The sequence below is a fragment of the Solanum dulcamara genome, chromosome 8 (assembly GCF_947179165.1).
Source record: "Solanum dulcamara chromosome 8, daSolDulc1.2, whole genome shotgun sequence".
NCBI classification, from domain to species: Eukaryota; Viridiplantae; Streptophyta; class Magnoliopsida; order Solanales; family Solanaceae; genus Solanum; species Solanum dulcamara.
The window spans coordinates 15,447,199-15,461,600 of NC_077244.1; the positions used below are offsets into that span (position 1 = coordinate 15,447,199).

Here is a 14,402-nt window from a genome sequence, read left to right on the forward strand (position 1 = left end):
ACCTCATTGAGGTGGTCGCTTAACCGATCATCGGGTGCCTGCTTAAGCTACACTTGAGAATCATTTTAATATCCCAAAATTCAGTTATCTTTCGTGTATAAGTTAAACTTTGTAAACTAAATCATCAACTATATAAGTAAAGGACACAACACATGATCTATTTAAAAGTAAACTTTATTAAATAAAATAAATATTTCCATAAAGAATATTATTGAAAACGCATGATTTAGAGTATACCCAAACACTACTAGCATATGTTCTCTGCCACTATCATGTACTAATTAATGCATATCAAGTTTTATTAATATTATATCTTGTTTATAAAAAAAAGTAAAGGAAAATTTGAAGTTTGATTTCTCTTTCAATATTAGGGCGATTTGGGCGATTCAAAAGGATAGATTGTGTGATTTTTCGAGGGAATTCCAGTGATCTATTCAGAACTAGGATTAAAGGCTTCGTTTGTGGTAATTTGCACTTTCCCCCTGTGAGTTTGGGTGTTCTTGAGCTAAGTTATCAATTATGGTGCATGTTTGGTTTGTAGATGTTTTGGTAGGTGAAATTGTGTTACTTATTGGAACACAAGCTTGGGGTAGCATCTAGGACCGATTCTCATAGTCAATTCCGTAAGGTATGGAGCTGGTCCCATAATTTCCGATTTTGACTCTGAAATTTTTTTGATTCTGAATTCGATAATTTTAATATCAAAATGATCATATTGATGAGGTGATTAACACTTTGTTAGTGTGGCAGGATTGAAGGTGATTAGGAGGTGAAGAGCTTTATCTTAGTGGATTCGAAGTGCGTGTGTTTGGCTTAGAGGTAGGCTACGGTCTCCCCCTTTGACTGAGTTTTATTGCTCGTGCAGGTGCGTTCTTTGACTATGTCTCCTATATTTATATATTCCTACCTCTTTACTCTAATTTCCTGCATTACCTTGTGTTAGATCTTATTTGTTTATTTGTGCTATATTTACCTGATTTCCTGTGATTTATACTTGCTTTATCTGTAGAGCTCAATTGGCCAATGCCGACTGAGTACCATTCGTCTGGTACTCATACTACACTTCTGCCCTCAGTAGATCATCGTACGGGTTTTTGCCGTTGGTTTAGACTAGTGCAGAGCAGCTCGTGGTTCAAAGATTTGGTGAGCTCCTAGTATTTGGAGTTGCCGATTTCCATCCATGATAGACTAGGCCTAGTCTTTACTTGCTTTTGAAGGCTGTCTATACTTATTTCATATTTTAAAAAGCCTTGTATTAGTATTGGATTTATATGCTCGATTACCGACTAATGCCAAGTCTTGGGGTGGTTTCTTGAGTTTATTTTTGTTGTCCTCTCTCTTCATCTTACTATTATTTTTTTGATTTATTGTTCATCTTTCACTTGACATCCCGTTGCCTCTAGTTTTAGGATAAGGGTTAAGAGTTAGACTTACCTGCTGGTAGGTATTAGTAGGTGCCATCACGACCTGAGAATTCAGGTCGTGAAAAGTTGGTATCAGAACTCTAGGTTGACCAGCATCTTTGGTATAAAGGCAATGCCTAGTAGAGTCTTGCGGATTAATGTAGAGACATTCATATCCTTTCATCAGGAGGCTATAGGGCATATTTAGGGAAATATGATCTTGTCTCCTTATCATGTGTCCCTGTATTGAATAATGTCTAAACTGATAATTTGGAATCCATTCTCTCTTAGATGGATAGCATGAGTCATTTGGTTGACCCGGTCAGAGAGTCAGCAAGTTCTACTAGAGTTTCGATAGATGATTCTTGGACCAGAAATGTAATACTAGTTCCCCAGTAGGGTTCATCCTCAGTATGAGAGTATGTCATGGAGTTTCTTTAGTGGGCTGGGCATAACCCCACATCATCCCCTACAGATCAAGATATGAGTCAGGAGTTCTTTAGAGGATTGTCTTTACCGTTTCGTTTGGCATTTGAGAATTTGATGGAAGCTGGGTCTACCTTTCTTTAGATTGTCTACCACGTGAGGGAAGTGGAGCTGGCCTTCTTTGAGGCATACAGAGATAGTGGTAAGAGGACTTACCATCAACATAGTGGTGAAAGCATCCCTCTTTAGGGCGAGTATCAGTTTGGCGATGGTCCCAAACTTGCACTGAATGCCTCGATTCATATGTCGACCATATTACTAGCCTAATTTTGACATTATGGAGTTGATAGAATCGTTAGAATTCCGTTCTGATATTGTTTTCTAAATTTTTGACCGATATCAACTATTAAAACTCCAAAAATCCCAAAACAGGTATCATAAAACCCAAACGAACGATCAGGTAACCGAACTGTCAGTGGAAAGAAGTCATAAATAACTTGGGTTTGCTACAGGAAAGCTCAAAATGCTGAAAAGATCAGGAAAAAGAAAAAATGGCCTGGAGGGTCATTACAACATCTACTACTAAAAAGGACTTTTGTTCGTGAAAGTAGATGGACAGCCACAACCTGAAGGCACTAAAAGATGAGGGTACCAAGACCACACGCTCCGCCAGACCCTTTGACATCCTCTCGGTTCGAACAATGCCGTCACATAACTTAGGTGATAGGAAAATTCTCAAATTCACTTCCAACTCCAAAAACTCTTGCAATTCCCTTTCGGGTTCTAACTCTTGATCAGTTAGTCTGAAATTGACCAAAAAATAGATTTATCTAAGAAAATCCAAAACCACACTAGAACCTTCAAAATGAGAAATACAAGACCATGGCAGGTGAAACTCAACATAAAATTCTAAATACTTGTCTTATGCTTCTAAATACCTCTTCCTCAATCAACCAATGGCGTTATGCATGTCTTTAGCTCTCTGAAAACCTTCAACGTCACCTGAAACTTGCTTATATAACCACCCCACACAAACCTAAAAAGAATCACATAACTCAACTAAACCTCTAGGGCTGACAACACCCAAAATAAGGAAAACAGCCCAAGGCAGAGCCAAAAACTCTAATCCCAACTTTAAAAACCAACAAAAACTAAATCTCAACCTTCTGAAACTGACACTTCACTCCCAAAGGTGGTTATCCCATGACCGACAAGACCACACAGAGCCCAACTCTAGTGACTTACTCCTACAATAGGAAATTACAAAAAAATGGCATATAAACAAAGGAGGATGAGTCAAAGAACGCACCTGCACACACAACCCATAATCTATTTAACAATAAGGAGGCCCTAAAAGAGTCAACTAATCAAGAACAGAATACAAACTGACATTGCTAAACACATAGCATCCCAAGGATTAAACCAACTAAATCTAACAAGAAAATACAAACAATAACCCAGACTAAGACACCTTGCTAACTAATCACAGATATGACAAGAGATAAGTATAGGTATAATCAAATAATAACTGACTAGACACACATACCCCCGAAAGGTACAACCAATTACAAACATACCCCTGACCCCTATAAAACGGGGGAGCACACCATACAAATATACTGGTGATAGGCGATGCTAATGAATGCAAGTCTGTAGTAAAACCAGTGAAATCATTGGTGGCTCTCAAGATAAACAAAAACATGTGTATAGACCCACACCGGCCCTTGTCTTGCCAGGTGGGAACCATGTATCTCCCTCATCAAGTTCGATGGTGCACTAGCCAGAGGGGCCCATAGGGGATGCGGGAAGTTTGTATACACTGCCTGGGCCTAAACCAGGTCATATATAAATATATAACATCTCTGTAGAAGTATCGGAGAGTGAGAAGCCAAGCCGATGTAAAAAGGGCGACGCCGCGCTAGATAGTCTAGTATAGGCTAAAAATATCCTAGATGCAGCAAAAGTAGAAAAAGGGCGATGCCATGCCGGATACCACTAAAACTGAGCTCATCCTCGATGCCTCTACAACTGTCAGTATAAAAGGACTATGTCCTCAATGCCTCATAGATCTTAAAACCGGTGCCCAAAATATCTCAAATGGTATTGCTCACACTAAAACTACTTTAAAAAGTAGTAATAAAATGAGAATGTCCTCTTAAAACTGTTGTGAAAATCCATAAAGAATTTGGGATCGTACAACAAAATGAGTGAATATGCTAAATCAATGCAAGTATTCCATGACCAAGATCCCAACAAAACATACACAATCCAAATAGTAAATCAAGCCGTACCAACCTATCAAGGCAAGGAAACTAACGTTGATCCAATTGCTCCTTGAATACGACCTCAGGCCCTACAATAAATAATAGATATGATGTCATCAAAAGTCTGCCTTTTAATAAAACCGAAGCACTCGAGAACATTTTAATATCATAAAGGTGGAGAAACTATCTCTAGGATCGATATCTTACCCCAAAATATGCCATCCCAGCTACCAACTAACAAAGCTAAGCCAAATATACGACAACGAGGAGCCACAGAGGTCTCGGAAACTATAATAAAGGCACACCAATCATAACAAGCACTATCGAAAGCTACGCCTATCTATAAGGGTGATAAAACACAGGCTGAAGCATCTAAGGCTCAAACCTAGAATAATTCCACCAATACCAATACTAAGAGGGATAAATCTCACCACTTCAACACACAGTAAAGCCACGAACCTAAAATAAGGATTTGAAGAGACTACACTAATCTAAGACTCACACAGAGTCAAGAAAATGGAATAGAAGGGAGGAGAACCCTAATCTTGGTAAATACCAACCTAAAGCACATGAAATAAACACTAAAACTATCTAGTAAAGCAAAGTCAAAGTGGGAGACCGTATCCTAGCTCTGAATCATACAATTTGAAGCTCTCGACCTCCAAACCACCTCCAATTGCCGCCATGCTAACCAAATATGATAGAAAAGGTGAGTCAATGATGCACTCAGAATTTTCATTCGATATCTTCTCGACAAAAGTTGAGTCCTATTCTCAAGCATCATTTTAAGCCAAAATCCATAAGGAGGATCAGAATGAGACTAGAAGCCCCGAGAACTGCACAAAAAATTGTACTAGACAAAAATTGACATTTCGAAGCTAACTACGCTAACAAAATTTTAATCCGAGCATATTTATGAGGAATGTTGACAAAAGTCAACATTAGGCCAGATTTCGAAGGCTAAAGTGACAAATGGCCCCAAACTCGCACCAAATGCCTCAATTCTCATGCCAACCATGCCACTAGCCTAATTTGGTCATTACAAAGCTGATGAAGTAGTTAGAATTCCATTCTAAGGTCTTTTTCCTAGATTTTTTACCAAAGTCAACCATTAAAACCTTTAAAAGCTCCAAAATAGGGGAACCAACATAAAACTTAAACGAACGACCAGCTAATCGAACTATCAGTGCCAATAAGTCATAAATGACTTTAGGTCGCCATAGGAAAGATGTAAAGGATGAAAAGATTGGGAAACATAGAAAATGACCTGGAGGGTCATTACAACATCTATTAATAAAAAGGTCTTTCATTCATAAAATTAGAAGGATAGCCACAACCTGAACACGAAAGGAATGGGGTACCAAGCCCGCATACGTCGCCCGACCCCTCGTACACCTTCTCGGGTCGAACAACGCCATCACAGAATTTAGGTTGAGAGGAAAATCCTCAAATTTAATTTCAACTCCAATAACTCCCCCAATTCCCTTTTGGGCTCCAACTCTTGCTCAGTTAGTCCGAACATGGCCAAAACCACAAGATTCGTCCAAGAAAATCCAAAACCTCACTAGAACCTCTAAAATGAAAAATACAGGACAATGGTAGGTGCAACTCAACTCAAATTTACAAATACTTATCCTATGCTTCCAAATCCCTCTTCTTCAAGCAATCAAGGGCATCCTGCCAGTCCTTAGCTTCCCTGAAAACCTTCAACGCCATCTGAAACTTGGTTATATAACCACACCATATAAACATCAAAAGAGTCACTACCTCAACCAAACCTCTAGGGCTTACAACACCCAAAATAGGGAAAACAACCAGAGGCAAATTCCAAAACTCCAATAGCAACTTTAAAACCAAACAATCCAAACTAAAGCTCAACCTTCTAAAACTAACATTCCACTCCTAAGGGAGATTATCCCGCGAACAAAAATACCTCATTGATCCCAACTCTAGTGGCTTACTCCTACAATAGGAACTTTCGACACAAAAATTGCCACTATGTGCCCACAAACCACTCTACCATCTCAAATTTGAGCCAACCATCATAGTCCAAGGAAAACCAAGATGGTAGGCAGTGTACCAACATGGACAACCACTCAATAATGGTCCAAGGGAATCTAAACCCACGCATAAATACCGCAATATACCGAATATACCAAAACCAAGCCTTCAACAAATTTAAAATCCCATATTCCACAAATTACTTTGACACTATCCTATAGATATACTTTCTAACCAATTTCCCATCCTCCAACTTAGGCCACATCTGAAGCCAATCATGAACACCATTGATCCTATTATAATTGACCAAAAAACCTCAGGAACTACCAACACAATCACAAAGAACTAATAACAACAGTAATAGCACATAAAGAGAGATCACACTTCCCAAATTCCAAACTAGCCAATACAGGCATTAAAACCCTCAAAAGGGAAGATTTCAAAAGATTAATGAATGGATAACCACATTATAGCCAAAATAAGACCAAAGTGAATAGGAAGAGACTACCAACTAGGACTTTCAAATACCACAGAAGGCTACACTACCCAACTCACAACTCCAATAATCATAATGCTCTAAACTACCTTTAAACCTAAACACTAAGATCACCATAACAGAACCAACCCGACAGGATTAAAGAGAAAACCCAAAATTCACATCTTTAGAACTGAACCAATAATGCCTCGTAACGAAGATAGCCGTCTAAGCCAAGGAAACTAGAATAGCCGGAGAGAAATACTAGCCAAGGCAATAAAAGCTATGCACAAAGGTACGAGGAACCATTCAACCACTAACCTAATGGGACAACATACAACTAAGGCGACCCCAATGCCAACTAGATCCTCCATAACCCCCACTCCCAAAACTAACAAAGATGGTCTAGCCACCAATGTCACAAGGATTGGCACCACGACAAATTGATGATAAGAGAGACAAAAAAAGGTAACTATCCCGACCGTAATCTTATATCAAGGCAAAGGCATGAGGAGTTTCTCAACCATCACTACTCATCACAAAAACTCGACCTAGTTGATCTACTATTAAAAGTAATCAACTATAGAGCTAAAGCAAAGACACATAACTCTAGATAAGGCAGCCACAATAGTCGGGAGGTAAAAAATAAGTCAGACAGGCATATATGGGTATGAAAACCCCAAAACCAGAAAAAATGAGCAATACAAAGCAAAACAAGGAAATTGAGCAAATACAATCGATACCTGGATCCTCGACCTCTTACTGACTTATATAAGCATAGAATGGATCATGACCGACCTCAACTAAAACCCCTGAAGAACCACTACCAATACTCCGAGCACTACTTCTAATTGGAGGCAACATAAGCCCATGAGACGGATCTGGTTGAGCAAATTATGCATGGGTCCCATGCCAGGGAAAATCTCTGGATTGATGGCCATGCTCTCTAGAGGTACGACAAAGCCCGACAACTCTAGTATAGTGAGTATGAGGAGTCTGAAATGTCTAAAATATCAACTCTTACTTGGGGCACTCTATGGACCAGTGGTCAATGAAGTGCATTCAAAACATCCCAAACCTGAATGCCCTATTAAAACCCAACTGCGGTAGAAAGGGAGTGAATCTGATCTCCTCAAGCTCTGGCCTACACTAGGACCACGCTGATGGGGTTAGATACCACAATTGTCCCTGCCCCTAGCTGTCTGAAATGCGAGCTTTGATACCCCAAACCTGAATTTTCCCTATCGTAAGCTTCATGACCTACCTGAAAACCTCTTGGAACTTGAAGTGCAACCATTGTAGGCCTGATAGGTCTAGAAGGGAGATGACCCTCACTGAACTTATACCTGCACTGAAGTGGGATGTTATAACCATTATGCTAAAGGCAAGGCCCCTTACTACTATCTTTGTACGCCCCAAAGTATGCCTACTGGATTGCCTTCATGTGGCTGACAATCTAGTGAAAGGTAGACACAACTGCTTTCAAATGCTCCGATGCCAAATAGAGCAGCAAACACATCACTATGACAAACTCCCAACTTATATCCTAATCCATAGGGGATGTTGTGGGGTTATTCCCAGCCCACTCAAGAAATTCCATGACATACTCAAATATTTATGACAAACCCTGCTGGAGAACCATCAACTCCTCTCTAGCTTGAGAACCATATGTCGAAACTTTGGTAGAACCTACCGACACTCTAATCGGGTCTACTAGAAACCTCGTGCTATCCATATAAAAGAGAGTAGATTCCAAAAGATCACTTGTAGAGTTTATTCAAAGCAAGGACACACGGTAAGGATTCAAGAATAGAATTTCCTATACATGCCCCATAGTCTCCCAAAGATAGGATACGGACATCTACCAATCTATAATACTCTACTAGGCATTACCCTCATACCAACAATGACGGTTAACCTAGTGGTCTGATACTAACTTGTCAAGGCCCGATTTCTCAGATCATGATAGCACCTACTAACACTCACCAACATCTCAACCTAACCCTTAACCCTTAGAGAACAACTAAAATATATCACAAGGAACCACCCCCAAGACCTGGCATTAGTCAGTAGTCGAGCATCTAATTCAAAATAGGAGTATAAGACTTTTATAGAAACAAATATAAGTATAGTAGTTGAGCATCTAAATCAAAAAAGGAGTAAAAGGATTTTACAGACACAAATATAAGTACAAACAGTCTTCAAAAGCAAGTAAGGACTAATCCTAAAATAATATAAATGGAAATTGGCAACTTCAAATGCTAGGATCTCACCAAATATTTAAATCAAAGCTACTCTACACTAATCCAAGTCAATGAAGATAACCCGTACTATGATCTGCAGGGTGTAAAAGTATAGTATGAGTACCAAACAAATGGTACGCATTGGCCGATTGAGCTCCATATCTATAACAAGCATAAATCACAGGTAATCAGGTAAATATATCACAAGTAAACAATTAAGATATAATACAAGATAAGGCAGGAAATAAGAGTAAAGAGCTAGGAAATATAAACAGAGGAGACAGAGTCAACGAAAACCTGCATATGCAACCCACAACCTATTTAACAAAAAGTAGGCACTAAAGGAGTCAATTAATCAAGAATAAAATATAGACTGTCATAGCTAAACACATAGCCTCCCAAGGACTTAACCAACCGAATCTAACCAGAAAAAATACCTACAACATCCCAGACTAAGACACCCTGCTAACCAATCACAAATATGACAATAGATAAGTACAAGTATAATAAAAAAATAATCGATCGGATGCCCATACCCCCAAAAGGTACAAACAATTATAAACATACCCCCGAACCCATAAAATTGAGAGACCACACCATACAAGTATACTGGTGATAGGCGATGCTAATAAATGCATGTCTAGAGTAAAAACTAGAGACACCATCAATGGCTCTTAAGATCAACAACAACAAATGTATAGAACCACCCCGACCCTTAGTCTTCTAGGTGGGGTCCATGAAGCTCCCTCATCTAGTTCAGTGGTGCACTGGTCAAAATAGCCCATAGGGGATTCAGAAAGTCCATATACACTGCTTGGGCCTGAACTAAGTCTTACATCAACATATAACATCTCTATAGAGGTATCGGAGAGTGAGAATCCAAGTCGATGTAGAAAGGGTGACACCACACCAGATAGTCAAGTATAGGCTAAAGGCATCCCAGATGCAGCCAAAGAAGAAAAGGGGCGATAGCACACCGGATATCACTAAAACTTAGCACATTCTTAATTCCGCTGGACCTGTTAGTATAAAAAGAGTACGTCCTCGATGCCTCATAGATCTCAAAACCAATGCCCAAATATCCGAGCTAGTATAAATCCAACTAAAACCAGTTTAAAAGTTATAAAAATATGAGAATGTCCTCTTATAATAGCTATGAAAATCTATAAAGAATCAGGGATCGTACCACAAAATGAGTGAATATGCTCAATCAATGCAAGTATGCCATCACCAGCATCAAAACAAAACACACACAATTTAAATAGTACATCAAGCCCTACAAAACTATCAATACAAGAGAACTATATTGGGATCCAATCATTCTTTGAATATGGCCTCAGCCCTAATAGTAGATATGATGGCATCAAAAATCTACCTCTAAACAAAAGCAAAGTTGTTGGGAATAGTTCAATATTAGATAAGGGGGAAACTATCTCTAGGATTGACGTCTTACCCTAAATTATGCCATCCTATCTCCCAATGGGCACAACTAAGCCAAACCTATATCTAGGATGAACCATAGAGGTCTCGAGCACTAGCTTAAAGGCACACTAATTATAATTATAAGATCTCATTAGTCAAAAAGTTAAAGAAAAGGAGAAACCTATGAAAAGTGAACTTCCCTAAGTCTACGAGTCCACCTACGAGTCATAAGAGTGACTCGTAGAGAGGATACTGAGGGAAATAAAATTGGGCCAAGTGCAGGAAAAGTCTATGAGCAACTCATAGAAAGATCGACGAGTCGTAGACACGAATTGTACCAAAAGTTTAGAGACTCAGTCGTCGATTCTCCCAACCCTATAGGATGAGTCCCTTCGATGATTCTTAGAAAAGTCTAGAACTCGTAGGATTGAGTCACAGTAAAAGTTCTAAGGGTCAGTTCTTAGGGTATTCCCAAAACCCTACAAGATGAGTCATTCCTACAGCTCGTTGACCTTTTTATGATTCATAGGTTCAAATTGTAGGGACTATTCGGCTCAATTTTGAGGGTATTTTAGTTCTTTCCTACATTTTAATTGTGAAGTGTGGTTGTTTTGGAACTGAAATCTACCCTATCTAATGACCTTAAGACTTCCTAAATCCCTCATTTCTCACATTAACTCCCTCAAACAAAACTCTTCCTCCTCTCAAGGTCTTCTTCTTCACCAAGGAAATCAAGGGTTTCATTTCAAGTCTTTAAGCCTCAAACTGCAAGCTTTCATTAGAGATTTATTCCCCAAGGTATGTGGGATCTTTGTTTATGAGATTCTTCCACCCATAAAGCCCAAGTATTTTCCCAACTTAGTAATTCAATTTTAATAGTGGATTTTATGGGTTTTTATATCATGATTCCCAAAGCATAGATTATTGAATATTTGAAGATTATTTACCAATCTTAGCTTATATTGGATCTTAATTTCATGGAATTGATGATTTTTCAAAGGTCCTTATATGAAGGCGTGAAAGGAGTTTTAATGTAAATTTGTGGGTTGTTTCTAGTATGTTAACGATTTGAAGTTGAATTGGCTAAAACCACCATGTTTTACCATGACTTTTAATGAATGTTGAATTGATTCAAAAAGGGTTTTAAACCTATGTTTACAAAGGTTTATTTACTATGAATGTAAAGGTTCTTAAAGAATGATTGAATGATGATGAAAGGGGCTTTTTAGCCTAAATAAAGAATTATATGTGATAAGGATAATTCTCACATTTGTATCATCAAGTTTTAATGAGATATTCTACTTATTAATGATTGATGCCTCAAAGTGTGTGTATATATATATACATATGCTTATGTTACTATGATATACGTTATTCTGTGGGATTTGACATAACACTGAATGGGGCATTGAGGTGGAGTTTGATAAGGGAATCCTAGTAGCAACCTCTTATCTCGTTAACTATGTGCCAACATAGGATCCCTTGTAGTATTTAGGCTAGTGGATCCACAAAAGCCCTTAAAGTTAAAGTTAAAGAAATGAATGAAGTGATGGAATTCTACTTAGCAAGTAGACTCCCCCTGTCAACGTAGGGGGTTATGTTGGATTTCATATATTAGCTCGCATGGTCTTAAATATCGGTTATGATCAACTTCCCATGAATGAATGTTTTAATTACTATTTATTGTTTGATCATATATGCATTGCATTATGTTCCATACTATATAATGTTCTAATGTTTCTTAATTGTTAATGCATGCCTACATACTTAGTACATTCAAAGTACTAACGTATACTCTATTACCTATATTATATCACCATGTAGGGACCTGTGTTGCTTCACGTGGATAGTTGGATTCGTTGAAGGCTACTATTTTTGGTGAGTTCCCATATTTTTGGAATAATATTTCTTTCCTTTCTATCTTACGATATGTAAAGACTTTTGGATACCTTTCATGGTACTTACTTTTCCACTTAGATTGAGGGTGAGCTAGGGGCATGTCTTAGGCCCCACCAAGTCTTTAAGTAGGGGTATGTTTGGACATAAATGTATGATGATCTAAAGTGGATAACGACTCTTATTTGATGATGTTTCCCTTAGTCCCTCTTTCCCCTTTTATTTCTGCTTGTTATTGAATGTTATTGCGTATGAAAAGCTAAATGAATACTAAAAGGATTGGGTGAGGTACTTTCAGATTCCTCATTCTCCGTGTCACATCTTGGCCTTAGGCTTGGATCATGACAAAATTGGTATCAGAGCTTAATATTTTAGACATTCCTCAGAGTATGGCATACCCCATTGAATAGGATCTTGTTCATGGTTGTAAAGCACATCATAATTATGAATAGGCGACTATGAGATGTTTAGGAAAATTTTCTCTTCTTTCATGATTCATGTTGCGCCCTAGAGTTTTCCTAAGATTTTCTCTAACTAATGAATCATTTTGTGTTCTTTAGATAATACCTCCAAGATGGGTACCTCCACCTAAAGCCAGGTTGAAAATGGGGACCAAGATCCTTCGGTTCTCGAGGCTCTATATCATAAGGAAGGAGTCGCGCATGTAGAGTTTTGAAAAATTATCACCTTGTTGGCTCAAGTCGTAGCCAACCAAGCTAATCAAGGAATTACACCCATCCCCCTTCTCCTCAAATAACTACTCCAACTTTGAGGATTCAAGATTTTAAGAGGATAAATCCATCCAAATTTGATGGTGCCAACGTAGATGAGGACCCTATGGAGTTTATTGAGGAGGTTTATCAGATTGTGGCTTTTATTGGTGTGTCTCCAAATAAAAAGTCTGAGAGTGTGGCTTATCAACTCAAAGGTATGGCAAGGGTTTGGTTTGAACAATGGGTTGTTGAGAGGAATAAAGATATGAGACCCATAGAATAGGAAGAGTTCAAGGCCTTCCTATATCACTTCTTTCCTTTGGAGCTAAGAGAAGCGAAGATGTAACAATTCATCAATCTTTGCCAAAGGAGCATGAGTGTGAGGGAGTATGCCCTCAAATTCACTAAATTATCTATGTATGCTCCTTTTATGGTGTCCAACCCAAGGGCAAGGATGAGTAAGTTCATCTCCGGCATTTTTAGTTTGGTTTCTAAGGAATGCAAGCGACCTTGTTGGTCAAAGAGATGTATAAATACTTCTACAAGATGTTCTATTTTTCTATAAGAATATATTCGTCTAAGAAGGGTTTCTTCCGAATCATGAATATGTAGAACAAATTGAGGAAGAGAAGTGATGGAGAGGTCAAGAGGGTTCAAGAAGGCTAGGGTTGATGGTGGAGGGTTGAATCATCAAGGGTCCGATTATGGTGGTAGTGGAAAGGGACAAGGTGGGCAAGGATTCATGGGGGAAGGTTCCACCAATACTCCTCATCCATGGTTCAGCAAGGAAAAAGGTGCTAATTTTATGGTTCCAAGGGAGAATGTGGGTGCTCAAACTTTCCCCGTTTGCAAGAAGTGTGGGAAGACCCACAAAGAGGAATGCTTTATTGGTTCCAACGCATTTTTCAAATGTGGTAAATCGGGTCACCAAGCTAGAGATTGTAGAGGGGGTGGTGGTATGCCTCAAGGCCAAATTGCTCATGTTCAACAAGTTCAAAGGAGTGGCCAATGCACCAACCACTTTTATGTTTTGTATGGAAGGCAAGAAGTTGAGGAAGTATCCAATATTGTTACCGGTATATTAAAGGTCTTTGCGTTTGATGTGTATGCATTATTAGATCCAGGTGCTAATTTGTCGTTTGTTACTCCATTCCTTGCTAATAGGTTTGATATGTCACCCAAAATGTTGTTAGATCCCTATTTGGTGTCTACCCCCATTGGTGAGTTGGTTCATGCTAGAAAGGTTTATAAGGGTTCTCGTATGTTTATCTTGCACAAATGGTCCCTTGTGATCTAATTGAGCTAGGCTTGGTAGATTTTGATGTTATTCTTTTGATGGATTGGTTGCATGTGTCTTATACCTCTATAGATTGTAGAACCCATAGAGTCAAGTTTTAATTCCTAAATGAGTCTATTTATTAATGGAAAGGTCATGATTCGGTAGTTAAGGGTAGGTTCATTTCTTGAATTAAGGCCTAAAAGTTGATTTCTAAGTGTTGAATCTACCACATTGTGAGTGTTAGGGATGTCGAGACCAAAATTTCTTGTATCGAGTCAGT

The 14,402-nt window shown here is 38.6% G+C and overlaps 1 protein-coding gene and 1 long non-coding RNA gene across 2 annotated transcripts; both read left to right on the plus strand.

The window, feature by feature from the left end:
* The first annotated feature begins 546 nt into the window (after positions 1–546).
* On the plus strand, positions 547–1,031 carry LOC129898688 (uncharacterized). Its single transcript, XR_008769430.1, has 3 exons — positions 547–628; positions 751–865; positions 1,010–1,031. It is a non-coding gene; the product is annotated as an uncharacterized LOC129898688 (long non-coding RNA).
* A 12,554-nt stretch (positions 1,032–13,585) lies between these two features.
* On the plus strand, positions 13,586–14,140 carry LOC129899823 (uncharacterized). The gene has a single exon (XM_055974834.1). The coding sequence runs from the start codon at positions 13,586–13,588 to the stop codon at positions 14,138–14,140; it is 555 nt and encodes a 184-aa protein (XP_055830809.1).
* Positions 14,141–14,402: the final 262 nt, after the last annotated feature.